The 27,460-nt window shown below is 44.1% G+C and overlaps 1 protein-coding gene across 2 annotated transcripts in view; it reads left to right on the top strand.

The window, feature by feature from the left end:
* PHACTR3 (phosphatase and actin regulator 3) overlaps positions 1-27,460 on the top strand; it is a 94,308-nt gene that overhangs the window by 36,818 nt on the left and 30,030 nt on the right. The window contains exons 2-7 of one of the 2 annotated variants that reach the window (XM_063404262.1): positions 10,416-10,577; positions 11,431-11,508; positions 15,562-15,744; positions 20,019-20,222; positions 23,924-24,188; positions 25,149-25,396. In XM_063404262.1, the coding sequence (XP_063260332.1) occupies positions 10,416-10,577; positions 11,431-11,508; positions 15,562-15,744; positions 20,019-20,222; positions 23,924-24,188; positions 25,149-25,396 (1,140 nt within the window). The remainder of the gene's footprint in view (positions 1-10,415; positions 10,578-11,430; positions 11,509-15,561; positions 15,745-20,018; positions 20,223-23,923; positions 24,189-25,148; positions 25,397-27,460) is intronic. The other variant, XM_063404263.1, reaches the window with a different exon arrangement.

Here is a 27,460-nt window from a genome sequence, read left to right on the forward strand (position 1 = left end):
AAGGGACAGGCATTGGATGAACTTTATCTTGGAACAGTGTGAATCAGCGTGGCAAGCACTGAACACCCTTCCCAGTTCTTATAAAAGCCTGTGGATTTCAGAGTTTCTGGGAACATCACAGGACCAAATCCAGATTATGCCTAGACCAGTGAAATGCAATACTATCATTACACAAAAATCCACAAAGTCAACAGCAGTCTGAAATCTCTGCAAATGCTGGAGAACAATTACATGAATTTCAAGACAGTTGTATGGAAATCCTCAGGTATCTTTGTTATTATTCCACTCACAAATAATCTCTTTTTGCAGCTAAGATATTGTCACTTCCTCTATTAGTTCCCATGGAGGTTTCTGGCACAAGGAAGCTTTCAGGAGATTTTTGTGGCTTTTTGGTGGTATCCCCCAAAACACACAGCGGCTCCCTCCTGAGGAAGCAGTTATTACAATGTTGTGTGGGGTTCTTGTTTCCAGCTCTCCATGACTCATGCAGGCAGCTGAGAACACAGTTAAAATATGAGTGCTGAAAAGTAACTGAGAAGAGGGAGTAGTTATTCCACTTCTCTTTCTCTTGGAAGAACTAAAACATACATAAATTTAGGTCAGACGGGGTAAAAATATTCCATGCTGGTTTTCCTTCCAAGCTGTTTGGGCTTTGTGAGACATAAAAACAGGCCCAGGATATGGCTGAAATGGACAAGACTATGATTTACTTGTTCAGTAAAAAGCTCATGCACTGAAACAGAAATTCAGTTCATATCTGTGGTGGTTTTAAAATGATAGTTTCATCACAAAGTTGGTTATCCCTCTTGTGTAAAAAGTAATAAATTAAGAATTAAAAAAATAGGAGAAGGAAACAAGAAAAGAAAGTCAAATATTCTTGCTGATGAAAGGCAAATGTTAGAAAAACACTCATTAGAGGTTTCTGTCTCAGAAACATGTCCCAGATGAAAATCAAGGACTGGAGACCAAGGAGTTGTCTGGGATTGTTGGTTTATAAAAATGTGAATTTAAAACTTGTGGCCATTAACAAAACTTGTCTGTACAAAGAGAGAGCCTCCTACCATGTTTTAGTCTGGGAAATGCTTCTTTTGCATAAGCCCTGACCAGCAGAAGTGCAATCATGTACTCCTTGGACACTTCTCAAAATTGTATATTCTCCACATTTTCTTTTTTTTTACACCATTACATTATAAGATAAGTCTCTAAGCATAAAACTGGAGCAATCTTACCTGTTCAGACAAAATGTGCACAGCAGGACTTTGCTCAGCAGTGTCTGTACGTGGGACACACTGCAGAGGGTTTGGTATCCCAGGGCACACTGAGGCTGCTCCACCTCCACCCTGCCAAAAACTTTTTACCAAAAATTTAGGAGCCAATGTCTTGATGAAAGTTGGTGAATTTTGATACCAACAAGTCATATGAATTTACATGTGTGATTACAGGGCTTTTGAATCTTGCAATTTAGTAAGGCAAAAAATGATCTTTCTCCATGGTCTGGGAAGAAAACACAGGCATTCATCGTTTATTTTTGGAAGGGTGGTTGTTTAGTTTGGCTGGCATTTTTATTATCAAGAAGAATCTTGTTTCCTTTGCACTTTGTGTGGAAAGAGCGCGTTCTCTGTCGAGTTGGAGTCACAAGATCACACCACTGCTGCTTAACAAATGCAGCCAGAAGGTGTTGAGTCCTCAGCACCAGCTGCTCACAGCCCCACTTCTAACACTGCATCTCTTGCTAATGCAGACACAGCCAATAAATCACATTAGCAAGAGGAATTAGTTACTTCCATAGTTCTCCCTGCTTGGCTGCTCGGTGACACAGAGAGTTAATGGACAGACGTTGCTGTTCTCCTGCCAAATTCTCATTGTTGTTGCCATGTGGGACATTGTCTCTCTTTTTCTGTTTCTTACACAGGCCAAGGATTACAACTCAGTAGTTTGTTTTTCCTAGTTCCTATAACAGAAGAAGGAAACAACCTGGAATGGAGTCATTCCAAGAGCTGCAGAGGAGACAGCTTCATGTATTTAGAGTAATTTCCATGTTTGTTCTTGCTCTGAAGATCCTGCCATTCCCATTAGGACTAGACTGTGGTCTTGGTTCAGGCAAACAGTGATAATCACTACAGTAAATTTGATAAGCAATTATTTCTCTTGGCCCTCAATCAGTGAAGAATTGAATTTTAGAAGGCATGCTGCAGTTTGGTTAGACCAGTGCTTTAAAACCCCCATCTGAGCTTTGAGAAAGGTCCATGCTAAGGATGATGTTTAATGTAGGATTTAACAGGTGAGAAGTGCCATCACCCCTGGGGACATGGCAGCATCTGCCAGCTCTGTGTGTAAGCACAGATGTGTCTTTTCAAAGGTGCTGGGGTTTGTGGTTCTCCTTGCTTTGGAGAACTGCTGAGTATTTCATATGATTGCCTTGTTGAGAAGTACCAGTAGACAGTGGAATAAATGATTCTTTAAAAACAATGTTGCCCTTTAAGTATTTCCTACATCTGTCTCATATTTGCAGAAGGTTACATCTAGCAGAGAAAACCATCCCTAGAAAGTATTTAATCATTCATTCAGGTGAAATGACTTCCCAAGAAGGGTTTCATTACAATTTCCATACCAACCAAGTGTATAAATCACTGGTAGCTTTAGAACAGTTTTACGAGGAGCCACATTGGATGCACAACCCTAGACAAAAGTTGAATTCGGTCACTGTGCCTGTTTTCTATCTACCTTTCCCTGCTCTGGTTTATGTCAGATTTTTGTTGTCTAAGTATTCCTCCTCCCAAATCTCTGTCCTGTTCTGTAGAGCAGGCCTGGAGGGAGCACCAGAGACTTGTGACTGAAATGTATTTGTTGCCAATGGGTGTGAGGGAAGCAAGACTGTGAAGCAGCAGAAGTGATAAAGGAGAAAACAAAACAAAAGGAGAAAACAAAACAAAAGGAGGAAACAAAACAAAAGGAGAAAACAAAACAAAAGGAGATGCTCTTGCATTTCACAGAGCACAAAGAGTGTTTTCCATCTGCAGCAGTGGCACTGAACAGTGACAGCACCAGCTGAGAGCTGTGATGTGTTCGAGCAAAGAAGGAAATTATGCATGGAATTACAAGGGCATGAAAGTGCATAGGACATAAGGATTTGATTAATTCTTGAAGAGACAAGTTTGGGATAGATGTAAAGTGAGAGCTGACTTTATGTCTGACAGACACAGGTTCCCATTAATTGGAGAAACTATAAACAGGGCAGTCCTGGGCCAGAAATCCCAGAAAAAGCAGTGGAGGTGTCCCTACTGGCACACACGGTGCCCTTACACCAGTGGCTTCCCTGGGTGTTCCATGTCCCTCCAAAGGCAGCTGCTGTCAGGGATAACTGCAGTGGAAGGGATTTGAAGGTGCCTCTTGGAGACAGCCCAGGGTGTGTTTCAGTCTGCAGACTCCCTGAGGATGCTATAAAAAACATCCTTTCAACAGGTTTGCAGCAAGGCTCCAGCTAATTAAACAAGTGCAGGTGATGAAAGGCTGGTCCTGCAGTGCAGACAACAGCTTTACTGCTCTGAGGGCAAGGCAAGGCTCATCCAGAGCATCCCTGTGCCTGCTGGGCCTGGCTCCCGTGTCCTGCAGCACAGCATCTCTCCAGGAGCCTGCAGGGAACTGCCCGGCCCCGGGAATTTGGAGCGTGTGTGGCACAAAGCCCCTGCAGCTGCAGGAGGGACAGGCTTGGCACAGGCTGGCTCCTGGCCCTCTGCAGAGGCAGGGCCCGTTTGAAAGGATCTGTGTTTTATTTGAATGGATTTTTTGTGGATCTGGGGAGACTCTGTGGATCTCTGGTGCCTCAGCCAGCTCTTACTGGGGGAGACGCTTGCAGAAGGCAGCTTTCCCCTCTCCAAATACACTGTACAGGCTCGGGTACCTGAATTAACAGTGGTTACACAGCAATCCTTCATCAGTCTCATTTTCTTATTGTTACTGCGCTCTTTCTTGCCCAGGTAAGGCGTGTTGTGGGCTCCTTTATGCAAACACTGACAAACCTATTTTGCTAATGAACTGCTAATGACACACCGTGCATTGTAAATCACAGCAAGTGGTGCTGGAACTTGACACAACGATCCAAAAGCATGAAAGGTTCCTGATTAATTTCTTTGCACCTTGGCTCACTTGGTGGTAATGCTGGTAGGTGATATGTCAACTTTCCAAAGGAACATTTTCTGGAAGAAATCACAAATCTCAAGCATACAAAGCGTATTTTTATCTAAGAGATTTAGCTGGAGTTGCCACTTCCCTGCTCTCTTTCCTTTGATAAGCATAATCTGTTTCCCCATTCATGTCAGGGAAACCTGGTTTTAAAATCCAAATACTTTGAAGGAGGCTCAGCATGACAAAATGGAAATAAACTTCCCTGGCAAGCTCAGCCCCCTCCTACCACCCACAAGTTATGTTTTGGGGTTTTTATTTTATTTCCTCCAATTAGAGAAAAATGTTAAATCGTAATTTAACATACTAAAGAGCAGAGGAAATTATAGAACAAGGACAAATGGCAACCCTTTGAGTCTGAAGTGAAAATGGGAGCTCAGACTTCAGAGACCTCATAGTTAACTTGCATTTTCATGCAGGGAAGTATAAAAACTTAAATCAGGATTTATATCACCCAGCAAAAGGAAAAGTTCTTGAGCCCAAGCGCAGCCTTTACTGAGGGAAGGCTGAACCCAGAGCTGTCTCTGCATTTCCCTGCTATTTATCTCTGCATTTTCACCCTGCCTTCATGGATCTCCATGAGTCTGCAGCCTGCACAAATTTACTGTGCCAGATTTTCCCCCCAAGGTAACTCGGGGAATGACGTAGATGCCATGTGGATAAACCTGGCCCACTCTCCATCTGCTCCTTCTGAGGTTAAACTCGGAGAGATGAAATCCACGGCGGGAAATCATGAACATAAAGGGCTGCAGTAAGAGAGACGAGTTCAAGCCATTTTTTCCTTACACCATTGACCATACAAAACCTAAAAATTTGGATAGGTAAATGCCTGAATTTGCACCTCAAACCTGTAATTTTCCCTACTTTATTTCAGTGGTTTTTGGTGTAATGAATATGATGTGTCAGAGCAACCATCTATGTCACATAAGCAGTTGTGCACCCAAAATCAGCTCATGATTACATTCAATAATTACTACTGGTACCTTGCCTTTCTAAATATCTAAACTGCTAAGAACTAGGTTTTCTCTTTTACAAAGGATTCTGTGTAAGTTTTTTCCAAACCAACCCCAAACAATACTGAAACATTCACAGCTTCAAATATAAAGTCTTTCAAAAATTAAATAAATTTCAGGTTTGTAAAAACCTTAACTTCTCCTTTACAATTTTCAGTTCTAATTTCTAAGTAATTCAAAATTGCAAAAATCAAAATACTCTATGTTCAAAAAACTGAAATGGAAACTTCAAACTGGAACATTCTGCTGCAGTTCCCTTTCAAAGAGAGTCAAGAAAGAGAGCATTTCTGCAGAAATGCAGGTGACAGAAAACATTTTTAGAACAAGGAAGAGCTCCATCACAGGAAACATCTAACTGGTGTGATAAAAAAGCTCTTCAGTTTGAATTCTGCTTCTCTGGAACATAAGACAGAAGCATTCAAAGGCTTCCAGACATCAGCAACTTATCCCTATCCTGCATGTTCAGTCACCATGGTCAGTTCTTTATTTTTTAGGATGCTAAACCAAGGAAAAGGGGGGTTGTTCCTGCTGCTAATTCTCTTTCACAATGCTCAGGATAATCTTCACTCTGAAACCAAGACCACCTTTCTGCCTTCCCTGCCCTGCAGGCTCCTCTCACTGGGTGACAAGGAGCACCTTCAGGGAAGTGCTGGCTCGGTTTGGGGGTGACCAGGGGGACACAGGAACCCTTTAGAAGCTCAGCTCTCCCTGTGTCATCCTCCCTCACCTCCTTTTTGGAGGCAGTCCTGAATTCCAGGCAGCACTGAAAGTTACTGGTGGTAAAGGCACCTCTATCCCAAAAGACAGAAAGGTCATTTTGATCCCACTCACTGTCTCTACCCTCTGCAGTGGACCAAAGGGAACCTTTATTTCTTTTTTTAGCTCAATATATGAGTTGCAGAGAGAGATGCAATGACAGTAAAGGGGAAAACATGCAGAGCTGCATCACAAACCAATTCATCAGCAAACAGAGCACGCCTGCCTTACAAATTTGCCTGCAGCTCTTGTCTGCTGTGTTATTTTTAAACTGCCTGCAGGTTGCAGATTTTTCAGTGGTCCTTCTCCTACCAATGTACACACAGGATTTAGCAAGGCACAACTTTCATTACCGTGAATTTAAGTTACCAAAATTCCCAGCACATTAAAATTCAGCATCCTCCATCTTCCCACAAACTTCTTGCTGCATTCACAGGAGGACATCCCGTGTCTCCTGCAGCCTGTCTGCATGGCAAGGTCAGCGGAACTCAGCCCTTCATCCCTGATGTTCCCAGCTGCCATTCCTCAGCCTGTGGAATGCGTCCTGCAGTTGTTGTGATCAGCAATCCAGGCATCCAGCTACACACTCTGGCTCTTCTGGAAAAACCCAGGAAGATGAGCCCCACTCGCTGAGCCCTGTGCTAAGTTTAACAATGCTGTGATCACCCAGACGTGATCACCTCAGCTGCTGTAGAATGAGGGCTCTGGGCAGCTCAGGGCACTCTCCCTGCACACAATTCACAGAAGTCCCAGCAAACCTGCCCCACTTCTGTGGGAGGCTGGCTGGGATGGAGGCAGGGTCTGACGTGTGTAAACAGGAGAGCTTCTGTGAGGAGAAAACCTTCACAATCATTGTACAATTCCCACAGAGAGGGGAATTGCAGGAAGAGTGCTCTATTTATGGCACCACAATGTTTTAAAGAAGAAAGCAAGGGGGTGTTTTTCACCACAACTGCTGCTGATGTAAACAGAAGCTGCAGATGCTCAGACTTTCTAAGGGGTCAGACCCTGGAGCCAAATGTAATGAATATTATGGTTTGTTTGCTTCTTCTTTGTTGCGTGGTTGATTCTGCAGCCCAGAGCTGCACTGCAGAGCAGTGCCCGTCACTTTGGAACCTCTCCCCTCTTCTGACTGGGGATGTCTCAGACATTAACCCACTCACACTGCACCACTCTTGGGAGCTCTACAAATTACCCCAGCTAGCAGTGTAAGAACTTGCCCAGCATCAGCAGCAGGGGCACAGCCACATTTGATTCCACCCCTTCAGCACACATGGAGCAGGTGACAAATTTGTGACATGAGAGGGGTTTGTTTGGGGCTGAAGCTCCAGCTGAAGCTCCACACCTCAAATGTGTACAGCAAGGAATTTAAAGTGATTTTGGCATAAACAGTCAATACACTTCAGCCAGAGCAAAATCCTGTGGCCCCACAGGGCTGAGGATTGTTTGTGGGGCAGTGAGGGCCAAGCACAGGCTGGCCTTGCTGTGCTGGGGTTAACCCGGTGCTCTCTGGACTCTTGTCCCTCATCCCTCCACATCACACTGCGAGTTGTTAAGCTGCTGCTCCCTTCCCCCTGCTGATTTGGAGAGTCACGGTTTGGCTCTTGGCTGTTTGTATTTTGCAGACATCCTCTGTGTAATTGCATGGCCTGGCCCCAGGCTGTCAGGCTCTGGGAGAAATAACCACATTATCCCACAGAACAGTTAGCATAATTAAAATATTGACTGCAGATTAAAAAAAATGTGCTGAATGTTTCACAGAGTGGTTGGAAGGTTGGCAAGCCTTGGCAGCTTGTTGGCTGCAGGAACTGGCTGATATTTAGGAGTGCCTTCTCCTCCAGTATTCACTGTTGTACGTGGGAACTGCTTTTTGTGCTCTCAACTTCTGATCTCCCAAGCAGCCAACCCACAATCAGGATAAAATGAACTGACTGGAAATGAGGTGCTCCCAGGGCTCTCTTGTGATTCTCATTGCCAGTGAGACCACTTCCTTGTTATTTATGACTTCAGGACATCTGTCTTGCTGTGTCTCTCTCTATTTTTATTTGTGTCCATCTCTCCCACTGCACAGTATAGAAACTGCATATGGTGAGAAGGACTGCTTGTACCATATGAGAAACATTAATAAAGTATAAAAGCCCACAAAAACCTCCTCGGGAACATATGTTTTAGCTGCTATTCCTTCTTTGACATTGGATTTCTACCTGTGTTTCATCTGTAATCAAAGTCTAAGGCACAAAATTCTTGCATTTCCATGACCAAGAGCGCAGAAGGGGAGGGAAGAAATGCAGCTGGCAGGGCTGGTGGAAACCACAGAAGCACTGATTCCTCCAGGGCACTCAGGGAAACCTCAGTGTCCCTGTGATATCTCCCCTTCTTAGGGGAATATCTGGGACCATAAGCATTGCTGGAGACACGCAGGTTTGGGTTCAAATGATTTCCTGGTTCTTGGTATATTCTCTATCTGGCAAAAACTTCAAATGACCTCATGCTATACCAGTATTAAATAAAACATGTGGGGGATGTCTAACTCACTTTGCAGACACCCACATCCTGAAGGAAACATAGCAGAGTCAGTAAATCAGCTTCTTCTTCAATCTTCACTTCCATGCTTCAGAAACTGCTGGCCTGGGAGGGGAAAGGACCAGGGACAGCCGAGCTGAGCTTGTCCCACCCCACTGCAGCTCCCAGGGACAGGGCTCTGATTCACAGCCTCATCCACAGCTCTTCTGAGATGAGCTAATTTCATGAACATTTCTATTTCCACTCGAGAGGTGTCACAAGAAATGACCAAATGCTATTTCCTGAGGCTTCTATTACAGCTTTAAAGTGATCATAATAGCAAATTAATAGATCTACGCTGCCATTTTCCATTCTCACTGCTGTTGCTGTAATCAAGAGCAGCTCTAATTCTTCAAAGCTTATTTCTGTGGTACTTCTCATTTTTGAATACGCTGCTATGGAAGGAGCAGAATATCTTGGCACTCCAGCTGTGTAGGCTACTGCCTTCCTTCTGTGCAAGGCTCTGCTATTTTCTGCTCTCAGCTTAATACTGACCTCCAAATTGTAAATTATAAATATCACCTTGGGTAGGCACCATGCATTCAAAGGAAAAAAAATTACTTTAAATCTCTTGTAAATTAAACCCCCAGATAAACTCAATGGAATGAGAAAAAAGTGCTTTAAATTCAGTATCAAGAAAGAGAATTTCACTGGGCATGCATGATGTGTGTGGGGAATTGTTACAGCTTTTCTCTGCTCTTATAGTTCACATAGCCAAGTTTTTAGTTTGTCTCCACTGAATGATTCATCTCTATTACCGGTATTTTCAAAATTAAATGGAAGAGGAGGAATGTGTTCATTCCCCTGCTGTGTTTAATAATCTTCCAAAAATTGTTTCCTGTTTACTTGGAAATCCCCACCTCCATGCTGTGATTTAGGCATTTTCACCCTGTTAACTTGAAAACAAAGCCTAGAAGATGCTGGATATGTATGATCTTGCAGTCATGAAGCAATTTATGATAAATGTTGTTGTTCCAGAGAAAAATTACTTGGAAATGTACATGTTTTCACAGCTTCACATTCTTGATTTAAATCATAACTTGTTGTTGGGGAAAAAAATACAAATTTTTGCTCAGTTTTTATTTCTGTAACAGGTCTGATGGCAGCTTCTCTTTCAACAATTACTGTACTGGTGCTCTAATACAATTCTGTAAAGACATCAATAACCCCATTCAGGGGACTGTCCCACTGTCCCCCATGGCACTGGCTGGCACACAACTGTGAATACTCAGTGGGTATTGATTCAGCAACACTTGTCTATAAGCAAAACTTAGGGTGCATTTTCAAGGAAAATTATTAAAAATACCTAAATTGATTTTCCAGCTGAAGCATTATCTCTGAATTCCTGTGGCTTGGCTGGACAAAAGGGAAAGATTTTTCCCCTTAGCTTTCTCAAGGAATAAATTTTCACAGTAGTTCTGAGATTTTACCTACATAGCACATATCAAACAAACTCTTCTTTTGTATAAGATTTGCATTACCTCACAAAAGTCAGCGTGTTCTGTGTTAGCTCATTTTCTTCAACTCTGTGAAGAGTTCATTTAAAAGGCAGCAATATCCTGTGACCCAGGAATAGAACTGGAAGCTGGGAATTCCGAAGGGATCTGAGCTCTCTCACGCCACCTCTCAGCTTTTCATAGTGGTCTGCATTTCTCTAAATGAGCATTACATTTATGTGATTAACTGGAGGCCACGTGAGCCTGATTTACAGATGTGTTAAACTTCCACTGCTCTTGTTAAAGCCACGGGGAGCTCTCAGCTCTCCACGTTTGAGGAGGCTGTGACAGCTCCCTGTAGCTTTTGGGGGACAGTGACACCCCTGCCTTGATGAGCACCTTTGCCTGCCCTTTGCAAGTCACTGTGAATTTTGTGTAACAGTTTTTCCCTCTCTTCCCCTCTCAGATGAGATGGAGCAGTCCCCTGCAGTGCGTTCTGACTACTTGGTCTCAGGGATTCGAACTCCACCAGTGAGGAGGAACAGCAAACTGGCCACACTGGGCAGGATCTTCAAACCGTGGAAGTGGCGAAAAAAGAAAAATGAGAAGCTGAAGCAGACATCTGCAGGTAGGCTGAGAACAAGGGAGGGATGCTGCACAGCAAAGCTCACGTGGGACACGTTAAAGGTGACCTGAGCCAAACCCAGTGCAGAGATTCCAGCACTGAACAGATTAATGATGTTTAAGGCTAGGAGGGGCCCATAAAGGCTGACTTCCTATATAACATGATATAGCACGCTAGAAGAAAAGGTCAAACAATGAGAGTGAAGCACAAGCCTTGCCCCTAGACTGCTTTCCATGAGCTGTCCCTTCTCCACACAGGCTACAGTTATGGCCCCAAGTCTTGTCACCCCTTTTATTTGGGGTGAAGTTTATACAGGTCACAGTAACGTTATGAGAAGTGACAGGAGGGAGCTGCAGCATGTGAAATGCCTTCCCTCAAGCAGCTGTCTGTGAGGGGAAGGAGCCCAGCACACAGCACAGCATCCTCTCTCTGGTCTCCAGGGAAGTTCCAGGAGATCAGTACGGAGACAAACTCATTTGCATTTTCCTAAGATGGGATGGTGCAGTTCCCCCACTTGCTCCTGTATCCTGTGGGAGTGTCCCAGTGAAGGACACTGTCCAAGGCAGCTCCAAGGTGCTACATAAAACAGCAGGAAAGCTCTGAAATCCCTGTGACTCTGCACCCAGAGTGACCTGACACACCTCAAAATCATAAACCTCAGCTTTACATGTGGTGATTTTAACACAGGAAGAGGCACAAACAGCTGAGCAATCCATGATCCCCAAAACAAAATCCTTGCAGTCCTTTCCAAGCACACAGGAGCTGACTGGAGGGAATTTCCACGTTGATTTTCTCACCCCATGACATGACTGCTCTGTTGGTAACTGGTGCTGTGTTGTGCCACTACTTTGTGCAGTGCTGGAGAAGAAGATGACAGCACGGCAAGGGCGGGATGAGCTCATTAAGAAAGGCCTTCTGGAGATGATGGAACAAGGTAAGGAAAAATTATTATTTTTTTTTTAATCAGAGGCTCTTTCAGTACAGGAGAAAACACATATTTGCAAAAGCAGAATAAACAAGCAAATGCATAAAAACCTTAAATCCAAACAGAGAGGAAAACTCAGTGTCTGAATTTAAGGCTTGTTGGTACTTCAAGCTTCTCCCTGCTGCAATCAGCCCATGTTTAGTGTTTGATGCTCTCCCATCTTGAGTGGAGCTCTGTCTTCCCTTGGTTTACACGTGGTGCAGCCTCAACTGGTACGTATGTTTTATGTAATTGCTCTAAACCCAGCTAAATCCTTCTGCCAAGAAATCCAGCTCAAGCTGGATAAATATAAACTTCAACATACAGATGCAGTCAGCTAACATGAACAACCTATGGATCCAAATCCCATCAAATGATCCTAATCTGATGTTTTCAGCTGTTTTTCCATTAAATCAAGTTTGTGATGTGTTACCAGTGCGCCTGCTTTTCATTCCCATGGAAGAGTGAAGCATTTAGTGGAGTCATTTTCAAGCTTTCCTGAGTACAAACCAGAAGTCATGGAAGGAAAGATGATAAAGTGTCAGAAATACTCACAAAGGCCACAGTTCTTGTGTTCCAAAGCCCTGACAGATGCTCAAGGGAGACACAGATCTGGGTGACTGTTCAGTGAGATTAACTGAGCTCCCAATGTTATGGACAACATCCCAATTGCCATTTCCACATAAACAGAGATAAACCCCACAAATCCATCTTTACTTTGAAAACATCATAGGAGAAAGTACTGTCATGAAAGAGGACTGGTCTTTTCAGTTTGTTTAATCTCACAGATAAAAGTTATGTTCTTTGAAAGTAGTAATTGAGTTTCTTTTGTATAAAACAAATGCCACGCTCATAAATAACCCCTGGGACAATACTCAGTGATGCCATGCTGGAGTGAGCAACTGAAGAGTCAGAAAAGGAGCATTTTAAACAGTTTTTTTTTCCCCATGAGAGTAAAGCAATTTTAATATTATTCTGCTGAATATATTTTAAGTTTTATATTAAATAATCTGTCAAACCGTCCATTTATTCTAAAATGGAAGTTCTTAGAAAGCTCATTTTTAATTCTTGTCCATTTAAGTCTTTGTGTCTCTCATAATTCTAAGATAATTAGTTGCCCTATTAGCATATTAACATTATTGTATATACATGATCTCCACTAGGAGCAGGAAAGCTCCCTATAATCCATTAATTTGAAGACAGCTCTGCAAAAAACCACTAAAATAAAACTTCTGTACTGCACATTAGGAGGTATCAATGAAGAATCAATAAACCTCTTGCATGCATAAAGAACGCTTGGGAGGAAAAGGTGATGCCAAACAGCAAGATAATTTCAACAAAATTAAAATAGTTTAAATAAATATAATCCAGTGAGGTGTGAGGACAAGCTGTGCTTTTAACTAGACAGCTGCAAACAGACTGCTTACCTGTCTGCAGGAAAGTTGCCTGGAGCTCCTATAAACATCACACAATTTTCCAGTGCCTCCCTGTGCCCAGAAAGGGAAGAATGGATCACAGTCAGCTGAAGGACATTGCAGCTGCCTGCAAGTTTTTTTTTTTTACAGAGTGTTGTGAATCTCCAGGGTTATTTTATTATATTAGTAGAAACAGCTTATTAACTGGAATAAAAAATTGACCCAAATAATTCTCAGTAAATGATTAATGCCCTACTTGGACTGAGCTGAAGTGGCAGCAGTTTCAAGGCTAAGTCCTCGTTTATGCAGTTAAGTTGCGATTGTCAAAGCAGCAATACTCTGCTAAAAGACTACAGTAAATCCTCAAATCCCTCTATTCCATCAGCTCTTCTCCACTTCCAGGAAGCTGATTCCTGCTCACTTTCATAAATAGCCCAGCTGGGATGATGCTGCAGCCTGAGAAGCCTCGTGATTTGCAGTAGGTGCCACTCAGAGCCATAGCACAAGGCCTGGCAGTGGCCCTGGCAGTGGCCCTGGCAGTGGCCCTGGCAGTGGCCCCTGTGGCTCTGAGCTCTGCACAGGGCTGGTGCAGGATCTGCAGTGCTCTGGGAGCAGCCCAGGGTGGAATTGCACTGCCCTTGTGTGGGTGATGTGTCACCCTGGCAGGTCACATCACCCTTTCTCCTCACACAACCCCCAGTCCCGGCTGCCCATTTGCAGCGTGGCCTGGGCCATGTCTGTCCCCTTCTGTCCTCTCTGGCTCTGCTCACACAGGGCAGATGCCAACCTGCCCCTGGACAACTCCTGAAATGCAGCTTCACTCTGGGGAACCAGCTTAACTCTGAGAGATTACATGCTGCAGGGTCTGCCACACAGCGGGGTTAATTCCCAGCAAAACCACAGCCCTGCTCCTGGTCACCTGGGAATGCTGAGGTGTTTTCCTTCCCTGTGGATCTCAGGTCTGTGCTTTGTCCTGTCCCCAGACCATCTCTAAAATACGGTCTTGGCACCCAAAGCGACACACCCACTTTGATCTAAGCACAAGGTGACCATTGCTGCCCAAGAACATCTCTGTTGAGAGTCTCAGCAGCCCTCCAGCAGGAACATCTCCTCTGTCACCCCTCCATTTGTCACTGCCCTTCCACAGCCGGGAGCTGAAGGAGCCCTGTCTCTGGCTGCAGCTCCGTTGTGGCACAGCTGCCAGCAGCCTTTCCTGAGGATGTGAGGAACGTGCAGAGCAGAGCTACCTTGAGCACATTTAGGGAGCTCCCCCCTCGATGTTTCTCCCCTTTGTGGTCAGGTTTATCTGTGCTTACAGCTCTGGGGAAGGGCTGCCTGTCAAACAGTGCGGGCAGTGGTTCGTACACCCATGATTATGTACAGGCTGCCTTCACAATGAGCTGAAATGTAGGCAATGAACTTTTTCCCCCCTCCCCTTCCCTGTATCATAGCAACTGTGCTACTGCAAGGGCTATTTTAAGAACAGTAACTTTTCACCAAACGTGATTATGAGGCAGACTGAGTGAGCTCAGTGTGCAAAAATACTGCATCCCTTCCGCAGCATCTCTGGGCCAAAATCTGATACCCTCACCCAAAAGCACAAGAAATTACCCTGCAGATTGTCCAAATAGCATCAAAAGGAGGTAACTGTGAATCTTGCTATTTTAAATCAGTGTTCAAGGAACTTGTAATGATATCATTGCAAGAAAACACTGCCCTGTCAGGAGCTCCCAGAAACGAGTGTCCAGGGCTGAGAAATACAAGCTGGGAGGTGAAGGGTGGACAGCAGGAGCATCCATCAGCATGGAGAGCTGTCCAGGGAGGGAAGTGATTGCCTTCTGTGGTTTGCAACAGTGATGCAGATCTTGTGAATTCTGGGGGAGTAAAAGGGTAGTTGGTATTCTGAGGACTCTTGCCTGAATAGGAGAATACTAGAAAAGCTTCAGTCATCAAGATGCATACAGCTGCAGGGATCACTGGCACAAAAATCTTTCAGAGTAAGCAAAGGGAGCAGTTTCTGTGTCTGCATGAGGAGAGATTTGAATTTCTCATCAGCTCAATCACACAGAACACACTTTTCAAAGCTGAGTAACTAAAACTATGCTAAAAACCTGCAGCCTGGTAGGGAATATGAGCAGCCTCTTCTTCCTGTGGCATTGCTGGGTGGCAGCGAGTCGTGCACAGAGCCTGACACAATGCAGACATGGCAGAGCAGCCTGGGGATGTGCTGCACCACGGGCTCTGCTCATGCAAGGAAGGAAGGAGCAGAGACCTCCTCTCTTCTCCCAGAGACCTCTGATTGCCCATTGCTCATCTCCCACGTGGCAGCTACTTCCAGAGCACAGTGGCCATTTGCTGAGGCAGCTGGATGCCCACAGAAATAGGTGCCTCCTTGAGAAAACTGAATGGTTTTTGTATCCCGATGGGCTGGTGTCCAGAGGATTCGCATTACAGGTGGTTAACACAGAGATCAGGTGCTGCTCTAAGAGAAGTCTCAGTCCCCTGAGCATGAGCAGCTTTGTGACTCCCTCTTCTCAAGAGGATAACAGGGGGGGCTCAGCTTTCACTGCTCATGGTTTAGTTAAGATTAAATGATTTGCTGTTTTAGATACTGAAGGCAAAGCCTGCACTGGTGACGATGCCACGAAGGTGACGCAGAGCGAGGCTCCGGCAGCCGTGTGCCAGGCACTCACCTCAGAGGAGGAGCAGCAGGAGACAACAGCAGCAGCCACAACCAACGTGACCTCCTTTGGTGAGGAGCTGCACTTGGATGAGCTGAAAGAAGATGCAGGTATTGGATAAAACATGTTCAAAAATGATGAAGTATTATAAAAGTATTTCTGCTGAGGAGTCCAATATGTGAGTGCATTAAAGGGTCAAAGCACCTTGTTCAGCTCAGGTTAGCAATTGGTACTTAACAGCAGTGATTTTTGAGACTTCTACCAAGCTGAGGACCTACACAAAGCTTGGCATGATGGGATTAGTTGGATTATGAGATGATCCAGCCTTGGCATTGTGCCCCTTTGGTATCAGCAGTGGCTGCTGTGAAGATGAAATTAGCTTCTCTTAAAAAGATTTCTTAAACTTCTGTGCCAAGCCTGAATTTGTTAGTGCTGGCTCAGGAGAACAATGTCAGTACACAGCCCACTCTGTCCATGTCATCACTCTGTCCCAGCATGCTGCAAACACCAGTGAAGCTCCATGCCAGCATCATCTAAACCAAGCTCCTTTCATGCAGCCCTGCTCCGGTGAGCTCATCCATGGCAGCTCTTCCTAGGGACTGGAGCAGCCAGGCACAGCCCAGCAGCTGGAGGCTTCCATTCACTTCCTGACAACCAAGAAATGCAAAGCTGCAGAGATAATGCTTTATCCTGGTTTGCGGGGGCTGTCATATAGTGATTATGGATCTCCCTAGCCTCTGGTCAATCTTTACAGCTTCTCCATCTGCCCTGGCTGCCTTTTTTTCTCTGTCCCACCCCTTCAGGCCCTGCTTTCTCTGGCGTCCCAGCCCCTGGCTGCTTTCCCCAAGCCCACCCTGCCTGCTTCCACCCTCGGAATGGAAATCATCATCAGCTGAGCAAACCCTATTCATCTCCCTGTTCTTACAACAACCAGATTGAATCTTGACCAGATTACAGGTTTCTTTTCTTCTTTCTCTAGTCTAGAGCATTTAATTCTGTATCACTAATGAAATTTCTTTCTGAACTTTTAATTCTTGCCATTGGGACATACTATCATGGAAAGATAATACTAATAAGGTATTTAAGGTATCTTTCATGTATTTAACCTTATGGCTCTGAATAAACACATAGTGTGATTCAAAATTTACCTTACAATGTATTCAAAATCATGTATTGAAGCTGTATGTATCAATGTATCAATGTATCAAAATCATGTATTGAAGAAATCATTCTAATTTCTTAGGTCTCTTTCTCTAGTCCTAGTTCCTTTTATTGTCTCCCTGAAACAATCTTTCGTGTCTTCTGCATTTCTTTTTCTCCATTTTTTGAGGTGTTATTTTCCCAGGTTCCACAAAAATAACTGTGGGATTACATTCTCCTGTCTCCCTAGTCTTAGAGACTCCAATTTGTAGGAAATCTTTCTACCTCTCCTATTGGTGGCCTCTGGTCTAGCCTTTATGTGCTTATTTATCCCTGTCTGTACATCCTAGCATTCCTGTCTCTAGTGAGTGCAGCTGAAGGAATTAATTGGGTGGGAAAGCTCTTCAAAATTTAGAGTGTGCTGCTAAATTTATGATAATGTTGAGTTTTTTATTACATTTGCCCTTGGGCTCAATTGGGGCCTAAAGCAGTGGGTGTCTTTCCAAAAATTCATATGAATTAGTGACCAGCTAGAAACAAAATGGATGGATTTGCTTTATACCCAGTGTGTTCTATGTCATCCTGAGCATGTGGGATAAAGGCCAAGGAGGGGAAGAGGAGGAAACACAATTTGCAGACTTCATGTTAATACACAGAAAAAGAACAGCCAGGGCACAAAGAGGGCAGTTTTTCCCACCTAACCTTGCCAGTGGGCTTGGGGAAAGCCCCAGGGGGAGGATTTCTACCTGGTAATGAGATGGCATTTTGACAAGTGGCACTCCATGAATAATTCCCTGCTCCAGCAGGAGCCTAGTGCTGAGCACTTGGAATACATTCAGCAGGATAATATTCACTCTGCAGTATGAAATCTCTTAATGGGTTTGTGTGCTCAGGACTCAGGTCTGCCTGACACCACTCCCAGAGCAGGGTGGAGTTCAGGACCAGAAAAGTCTGGCTGGGGCTGGGGCAGTTTGGGATTCACCTTCTCTGCAGCAGAGGTCCCACTGTGGCTGCTCCTCTGCTGTGCTTTCCTGTCCCAGGGACAGCCACAGATTCCAGGGGAGCCACTACCAGAGAAAGCCTTGCTCCTCTCAGGGGAAGGCACTCCAATCTGACTGATTTTCCTCTCAAGCTTTTAACATCTACTGGGGCTCTTGATCTTTCTATAATGTAACCCACTAATGACTCTATTTTCCCTTCCTTCCTGTGCAGTGGGAACAAACACCCAAGTGATGTCACCCTGGAACAAGGCATTTCCCTAGAAGTACATTTTAAAAAAATTTTTCTTTCTATAATTCACATAACTATCCCATACAGCAGCTTTCCTGTCATGACAAATTTCACAAGAACTCCTGTTAATGATGCATATTTATTCTTTCCTGTCTCTTTTGAATGATAAATACTCATTCCTCCCCTTCTAGCACACTCATTAATCTGTTTGTCAACAAATTAAATGCCATTATCTTGCCAATGCTATTGTTTCCAACTGCCTGAGTGCCTTGGTGCCTCCCCACGCACCCTGAGCACGAGGCTGCTCAATGTTCATTAATACAGAGAGTTTGAATTTCCAATGAGACACAAAACTGAGCCAAGAAAAGATTCATGCTGCAGCAGCTGTGGGTGCCACTGCAGCAAGATTTTAGGGCATGCCGTAGAATGGTTTGGAGGGAAAGGTACTCTGGTTAGAAAATCCAAAAGGTTAAAAAAGGAGCGAGATTAAGATCTTGTTGCAACCTTTCAGTACTTAAAGGGAGCTTATAGAAAAGATGGGGACAAACTTTTTGGTAGGATCTGTTGTGGTAAAACACAGGGAAATGTGTTTAAACTGAAAGAAGGAAGATTCAGGCTAAATGCAAGGAAGAATTATTTTACAATGAGGGTGGTGAAACACTGGACACACTGCCCAGAGAGGTGTAGTTGCTTCATCCCTGGAAACATTGAAGGTCAGGTTGGATGGGACTCTGAGCAATTTGATCTTGTTGAAGATGTCCCTGCTAATTTCAGGGGATTGGACTAAATACCTTTAAAGATCCCTTCCAACCCAAACTGTTCTATGATTCTGTGCTTAGGAGAGATTTAAACACTGATCTCCCCATTTGGATGAGTGCTTCCCCCCTCTGGGGTAGGAAAAATAACCCTCATGGCTACTGCTGAGTTCAGAGTGGCTGGAAAGGCAGTTTGGAGGGAGCTTGGCCATGGCTGGGATCAGATTCAGCCTCAAGCCTCTCTGTGGGTGCCCACACCTGCCCAGGCAGAGATCGGGACATGGAACAGAGTAAAAGCCCAGCAGTGAGGCCCTGTGGGAGTCTGGGCACTGCCAGGGCAGCTGTATCTGCGCAGAATTCAAGGATGCTAATTTTGGAATTCATCACTGAAATTCCACCTGTGTCCTGCTTCGGCTTCATGCCTTTCTGGATCTATTCCCCTGTGCCCTCATCACAGCCTGGTCAATTTGATGAACTGCTCAGTGATTCAGCCTGCACTAACTTTCACAGCTAAGTGCTTTTGCCATCCTTGCAGAGACAATCCTGAAATGAGCAGTGCTTCACCTTCTCAAACTAGGGCTTTGGAGACTGATTTCTTTTCTTAAGTACTTCACCAATTCCCTGTTCCACTCTAACTGCTCAGATCCAGTAGCAAATCTTTTTTGTGGCAGGTTCTTTTTGGCTATCAACTTTAACCTCAGGAAATGCTCAACAGCTCTGGAGTCAGGTACAGTGAAAGAAGAATCAAGAAGCAAGTTTAAATCATGTATTAAATAAGATAAAAATCACATTGGGAAAATAAGCACACACATCAGCTATTGGAAAATCTGTTTTTAGGTAATATTCTGGGTTTAATATTCTTTGCCCTTTGGTTTTGTGTTCCTCTTCTAGACAGAGGCAGAGGAGCACTCACCCAGGAACTGTGCCACCACAGCTGTGTGCTCTAAGAAAATTCATTGCAGTTCTCAAAATTGCTTTGTCTTGCTATCCTCATTATTAAAAAAAAGGAGAAAAAGGCTTTAGGGAAGTAAAGGAAGCTCAGCCGTTTTCTCAGGAACATCAAAACTACCATTTCCTCAATATCCTTGTACAATTTATTCTTCACCTGCCCTGGCTGGTTGGCTGTTTCACACTATTCTTTCACTGTGGAAAAGTGTTTCTAGCAGTGTGCCATGTGTTCGGTTTTTCTGAATGTTCCTGGCATTGTCCCCTGGCCTATCACTATTAACTTCATGTTCCATTAATTATCTTCCCACTAGCCAAGAAACCTTCAGCACCCACGGAAGAATTGGAAGATGCCAGCCTGCCAGCATCTGAAGACAGTCCACAAGCCTTACTTGTACCTGAATCCACAGATTCCCCCCAGAAGCAGCCAGAAAGAAACCCAGCACAGCTTCCCAGCCCTCCATTGCTCCCAGCTCCACCACCTAAGGCAATCTCCAAAATCACCAAGAGCATAACAGGTCAGTCATCACTGCTCAGTGAAGATTTCCCCATCCTTGAGGTGTTGTTCACCTCCACAGCACTATCAAATCCTTTCCTCATGTCTGTTTTTAAGCCCCAAATTGCTGAGAATGAGGCCAGTTATGGTGAGCGAGCAGCAACCACATGTGGCTGCCTGATAACAATGCACTGATCTTTGTACTTCACATATTTATCTGAACCTCTCAGGGGATTATTTGTTGTGAGTTTACAGCACTAAACAGACATAAAACAAATCAAACCAACTGCAAACATCTGCTGAATCCCATGCTCATATTGATATGCCATAAAACACAAGGAAGATTTAAATGTTTTCATTACCTGGACTCCCATTGGAGAGCAGGACAGCAGCCAAAATCTAGTTCAGGTCAAAGGTTCTGCAGAGGTTTCTGTCTGAAGGGTTTGCTCTCTAGGGCAGGTCTAAACTAGAGCTGTGAAACCTGTTCTGGTGAACAGAACACACAAGAGTGACACACCTGGCAATCCTCTGTGCCAGACCTCATTGAATATTTCCAAGAGCAATTCCCCTGGGCCTGATTTGCTAATGTATTGCCAATGTTGTTACATTTCTCAACATTCTGGCACTGCAGAAAGGGTGCTAAAACGAGAATGATTGTAGCTGGTTCCAATTTCAGGGCCTCTACATATGGTAAAAGCAGTTAAAAGGGCCTTATTGCAAATGAGAATCAAGTCCTGACATCTAAATGTCAGACCTGTTGGATATTTAGACTTTTAAATGACAGCCATTATGTGAGCCCTGATTTGCATCCACACTCATCATCTGGCACAATGAGCAGGGTTTTCAAAGTCACCAGGAAACAAAACACAGGGGCTCTGTGACCTGACCACTGGGGATTATAGAAAATATTGAGGTTTTCAGTCTCTTTGAAGAAAATTACAAGTATTTGTTTCCCATGGAAACAATTCATATTGTGTCTGTGCTTAAAAGCTGTAATAACTCAAGTGGGAGCTGGATTCAAAATGGTGTTTTAGTGCTCCTCAGGAGCTGCTGCTCAGGTTATTTCACTGTCCTGTGCTATGGGTGAGGCTCCATCCTCCCCTTCCACCCTGTGAGAGGACCAGGCAGCCCCAGGCAGCCCCTGTGCCTTTGCTCAGCTGAGGAGAAGGCCATGCTTGGCATCAGATGTATTTGGAAACCTGACCCACGCAGGGTAAAGAGATTACACCTCCACCAAGCACTTCAGGGCATTTAGAGTTCAGATATCTTGCTGCTTAGCCCAAGTATTTCCTGTAGCATCTGAGATATTTTGAGGTTTGGTATTTAATTCTCATTTACATCTTTCACAAAGAACAACTTTCAATTTTCTCAATGACTCCAGTAACTCTAGACCCTTTTCCAATAGTGATTATACATGTTTATTTTTGTGGGGATGTGGGGGCAGTGCTAAGTTAAAATTAAACAAATACCGTCAGTGAGTGAAAGGAAATACAAAAGTGTAGGGCGAGAGAAAGGCCAATTATGAAAGAAAAGGAAGATGAAGAGGTTGAAAAGCTCTTTTGTGTTTAGTTTTTCCCCCCCCTTAACAAGGCTAGGGATGCTGTCAGCAGAGGAGTGAGGAGTAAGTCAAGCAGCAATTAATCAGAGAGAGGAGGAACAGGGCAAGGTGCCAAGACATCACTTTGCAAGATTATTCACTGAACATCTGTCATTAAGACAAATAAGGTGTGATCTCAGGAAATTCTCAATATTGTCCGAAGCTGCAATGAGGACGAAATTGGCCCTTGACCTGTTCCAGGAACAAGCTGCTGTAAAGACAAAACAAAGTCTTCTCTTTCCCTGCTTTAGGGTTGAGCTGAACCCTGGCTCTTGCTCTGAGAAAACATGAAGCAGAGGATAAATTGGCTCAGGAGGTGGTTCTGTCCCCTCATGATTCAGTGGGCAGCAATTGATCATAAATGTGCTCTGTCCATCTCCACAGCAGCACAGAATCAAAGCACCCCTGAGCTCCAAAGCCCGTCCTTGCTCAGCAGAGCCTGGTGTCCCCTGGCTGGAGCAGCCAGGCTGCTCAGTGCAGGAGGAGCTGCGGGCTGGGCAGGTGTCTCAGACATTGCACATCGGGCACTTTGACCCTTGGAGCAGTGCCCCTGAGCTTTCAGACCTTCCAGATTGTAAACAGGGTAAGTTCTGGGCTAGTTTGAACCCCATCTCCTCTCTGCATAGAAGTGAACAAAGCCATTGCTAAGGGTTCTGGGCTGGAGGGACATAAATGTACACAAACACCCTCCAGAGATGAAAAAAGTAATGTTAGACCTTCCTTAGAACAAGAGAGATTTTACTGTGGATGCAGCACCTCTCACTGAAGGATGCTCTCCTCCTCACCCACAGAAAGAGACCACGCTTGGTGTTGCCACACTCAGATGTCCAGTGTTTGATTATGATTTCAGGAGCTCTTCTTAAGCAAACTTAGGAAAATGCATGTTTTTGGTAACTCTTATGCAGGATGCTGAGAGGAGATATTTAATAGCTGGAGTTAATATTTTTTGCCCTCTCCAGTTTTCTAGCAAGTTACCCTGCTAACTGGAACCAAGTCCTTGTTACAAGACTACTACTTTGCCCGAGCAGAAGTTTTTCTCTGCTATGAATTGAAGGATTTCTCTCAAAAGTAAAAAAAAAAAAAAAAAAAAGGAAAAATTACCTGTGAAAAAATGTTTGTACCAAAGCTGAGCAAGCTGTGCCAGTTTAAATTCCTGTGTGAAGCACTAGGTGGCAACAAGGGACAAGAAATACTCAGGGATGAGGCGCTCACATTGGCTTTATCCACCCGGCCCGAGCTGCTGGTGTAAACAACTCCATATGCCAGAGGCTTGGGACACAGATATAGGGGAGAGGGAAAGGGGAAGAGGACTGCGGAACAGAAAAACTAATCAGCATCTTTTCCAGGCCAGATGTTCAGTTATGCTGAGGGATATTGTGTGAAGCCACCAAATTTACAACCAGGGAAATGTCCACTGTGCTTCAGACTCCAGTGCTAGGAAATGTATGAACCAGTCTAAATGCATAACTCTAATTTCAGACAAAAGGTTTATATTGCATAGAAAATAGCTGAATCTGGGGCTAAAAAGAGATTAGATTGCCCCACCTTTCTCTTTTCTTGTTAGTGCTCAGTACCCCATCTTTCATTTGGATGTCATTTGGCAAGTTTTGTTATGCAAACATTATCCTCATATTATAATGGTTTTGGCATTTTCTCCACGGGCATATGAAAGACAGAGGCCTGGGCTGTGCAGCAATCACAGAGGAGCAGCTAATAGACGCTGGTACATTTTGTGCAGACTCAGAACCACGGGGCATAAATTTTAATACAGTCTGCCAGAGTCCAGCAGAGAAAATGCTGGATTGGAAAGCCACCACAGCCCAAGCCTTTGGTGCTTAGGAGCAACAGTGTGGGCAAGCACAAATGCAGTGGTGGGCTGGGAAAAAGGAGAATCTGATCCTGTGAGGAAGAGGGGAAATAGGAGAGACATCTGTTTTGTTACATTAAAGATCTGGAGTGGTGCAGCAAGAGCCTTTTGAACTCAGTTACTCAACCAGTTACCTCACAGCAGGAGCAAAACATCACCATTTATGCTCTGTTCAATACAACAAATTATTTTCAGTGCAGACTCTGTGAAAAAAAAAAACCACCATTGCACAACTCCTTCCCCTCTTGTGTTTTGACAGCAGGAAGTGAAATGGATGATCCAGCCATGAAATCTCCTCCTTCCACCATCCTGAAGAACTATGTCATTGTCGGTTCCTCCCAAATCTCAGGACAAGCTGCCCTCTTCCACCCGTCTGGCCAGAAAAGCTCAGAGCCCCATGGCAGAGGCCAGGTAACAACGCCCACTGGTTCCCCTCACCTGGCTGCCGTTCATCTGCCTTTACCTCCCAGCAGAGTCATTGAAGAACTCCACAGGGCTCTGGCCACCAAACACCGGCAGGACAGGTACCTACAGCCTCCAGGCTCCGGGGCTGCATGAGGACACTCATCCCACCACATCATTCTTCTAGGAAAATGTTCCTATCCTGTTGTTAAGTGCTTTAATTGCTGCTACAGCTTGGGTTTGCCTTCCTCATGATGTCACTGCTTGGAACAAACATCCCTGGTTAATGTGCTTAATTTGGCAGCTGCTTCACTGTGTGTTCTTCCTTTGTAAGGAGGCTGCTGTGGCACAGGAGTAGGTTTTCAAAGGGGTAGAATCAGGTGATAGTCCTTGATGTACTGCAAAAGAAAACCTTCTCCACAAGATACCAAGTTAGAATAGCAAAGGCACATCCTGCTCCAAGTACTCTACACATGAGAAATGCTGCAATTTCTGTGTCTCTTGGCTGATACAGGAGCACAAGATCCATTTTTAATAGAAATGTTTTTGTGGGAGTACATTGGGTGCTCTATCTGGGTTTTTATAAGCCCTTCTGTGTAGCAAGGAGGACAGAGATAACCTTTGGCATCCCAGAGCTTTGGAGTGAAGTTGGTATCATTTCTCAGTTCCCTAACAACTACTGCCCCAGGGAACAGATTCACATGATGTCATTTCCAGGCCCTGTTAAACCTTTGTCATGATCATACAATATCATATGAATGGTCATATTTCATGTCATGCATGTTTTACATTAGAAGGACATGTTGTTGTGGGGTTTTTAATCACTGCAGTATATCTTGTGACCATATATCAAAGAAAAAACATTATTCACCACCCCTCCATGTCTTATTTTAATGGCAGAGGCAGGAAAGTAGATCCACATTAGCCATTCTCCACTTAAAAATGCCATCCTGTGTTGGTCCTTGCTGAACTCCCTGCCCTGCCCTTTACGAGCTACAGAACCTTTTCTCATTCTCATGTAATTTTCTACTGCAGCAATAAAACAGTCTGTAAAATCTGGGCTGTGCATCTTCCATCCACAGCTTCCATGGAAGAGAAAGCAAAGGGTCTCCAAAAAAAAGAGTGGATGTCCGTCCCTCGAGAACGTCGAGCATGGAGCGCAACAAAGAGAAGGAGAACTCGCTGAGTTACGGCAGTGACTCAGAAAACAAGAGGAACTCAGTTAAAGAGTCAGATGAGAACAAAGAAAACATGATCATGAACTCAGAGCTCAAGGAAGAGTCTGTTTTTTATCAGGATGAGGAAGTTTTGAACGACTCTGTTATTTCTGGTAAGCAAAGTCACTGTATTACAAAGACACACTCTCACAACAGAATGCTCTAAAGGCAGGAGAGAATATTGAGAAGGGTAAATTCCTCTACTGTCCCACAGCTTTTTGAAGGAGTCCTGGTGAAAAGCTAAACTGGAGTCAGAGTGATTGTGATTGTATGAACAGAGCACTCCCAGACATCCCACTGTGGGCAGCCAGTGCCAGTGCTGGCCGTGTTTTGGAGTTTCACAACTATTATTCCATGCAGTGATTGTACATGGAAAAGTGATAGAGATCAATCTAGGAAGGACAAACATGTAGAGAAAATATCATAAGGAACAAAGTTTCTCTCCATTTGGTCCATTTTGCCTCTTCTTGAGACATATGGGGAATGCATTTTATAATCCTGTTCAATTCTTTAAGTGAGCTTTGGCAAAATAATCAGCTCTCATTAGAAAATTTGTCATTTAAGTTTTTCAATGTTTTCCATGTTAGCAAGACAGATTCAATCTGGAATGAATCCTTCACTCTCTTCATGAATGCATTAAAAGAAGGCAAGCAGAGAACAATTTATTAAATAATAATTGTTATAGCAGATGAAAGATGAATTTTAAAAGGTGTCTTTGAAAGCATGAGCCAGCAGACAGGACATAAGTTCTGCTGCTGTGTCTTCAGACACCAAGTAACAGAACAGACTCCTGAGGTAAAGCAAAAGAAAAGAGTGCCTTGCCTAATTGCTATTCATTTAAGGATAGCTTAAAACACAAAAACACCTCTTAAGTTCTATTTTTTTTCTGGCTATGTGTGTAAAAGTGGCCTCTTTTGATTAAAATTCTAAGAGCTAGAGGCAGTCAGGCAAAAAATTCATTATTCCCTACAAGCAAAACCAAATCTGAATATCTAACTACTGAAGGTGAATCTCTCTATATTTAACAAATAATTAAACAAATAATTATTGTGACGATAGGAGGGCACTGGTTACTGTACAAGTTTCAGTGATATCTAGAAGCAGCTCTGGGCTCTCCACAATAAGTGCTTGAGTTTTGGAAAGTTCCTGCAGCTGAAGGACAGTGGTGGTGTTCTGGGGGTGGCTGAGACCATTTAAGGAAAACAGACCTGTTTGAAAGATATTTTGGCATTACTGTGGCTGCAACAACAGAGCTGCTGGGCACAGAGGGTACTGAGCTCTGTGACTGATGTGCAGTTAGAGCAGGCGGGGACATTCCCAAGGCATTTCTGGTGTGGAGCATTCCCTCAAGTGCACCCTGCCCATTCCAGAGGTGCAGTAGCCACAGGGACAGCATCAGAACAACTCCCTAAACATCTCCAGATTCCTTCTAGTTTGAAGAAATCTGGGCTGGTTTCCAAGTCAGGGAGTAAAACTATCCATTAATCCCCAGCTGCTTTACAGTCCCTTTACTGCCTTAAAAAGTCACCTGCTCTGCCACTGCCACCATGGCAGGGCACAGTGCCACAGCCCTGTGGCTACAGGGAGGTACAGACAGGTCACATCACCCAGGAGAAGGTGAGGAATTGTGCCTTGGTTTTCCATTCCTACTCAATAAATCATTTTTTGAAACCTCTGAAAATGCAAGGCAAGAAGAGCTTAAAAAGCAAGGTTACTAGAACGTAGCCCAAAACTGATAATTGGTGTAACCAAGGTCTGTGCAGCATCAGGCAGAGTTGGGATTTGCTTTTTGATTGATAGAACAGTGACTATGATAAAAAGAACAGTAAACATACAGGAAATTAAATGTCATGATTGGACTGAACTAAAACAGGAAGTTTTTGCAGGAACCTGCAGCCCGAACATGAAATGGGTGTGACAGCAGAGGTGTGATAAATCATGAAACAATCCAGGCAAGATCCCGCCTGAGATAGATGGTCAGGGGGCAGACTGGCACTGAATGTGCCTGACTGAGCAAGAAAAATAACCCTTAGAAAAAAAATACTTAAGTAAGGGTGTTTGCAGGTTCAATTTCTACTCAGGTAGTGATCAGGAAAGAATTTGCCTCAGGGTGCAGAAAATGGATGTGGGGAAGAACAGCTTGGGACTTTATTTTCTCTTTGTTCTCTAGTTTTGTT

The sequence above is a fragment of the Prinia subflava genome, chromosome 8, assembly GCF_021018805.1.
Source record: "Prinia subflava isolate CZ2003 ecotype Zambia chromosome 8, Cam_Psub_1.2, whole genome shotgun sequence".
NCBI lineage: Eukaryota > Metazoa > Chordata > Aves > Passeriformes > Cisticolidae > Prinia > Prinia subflava.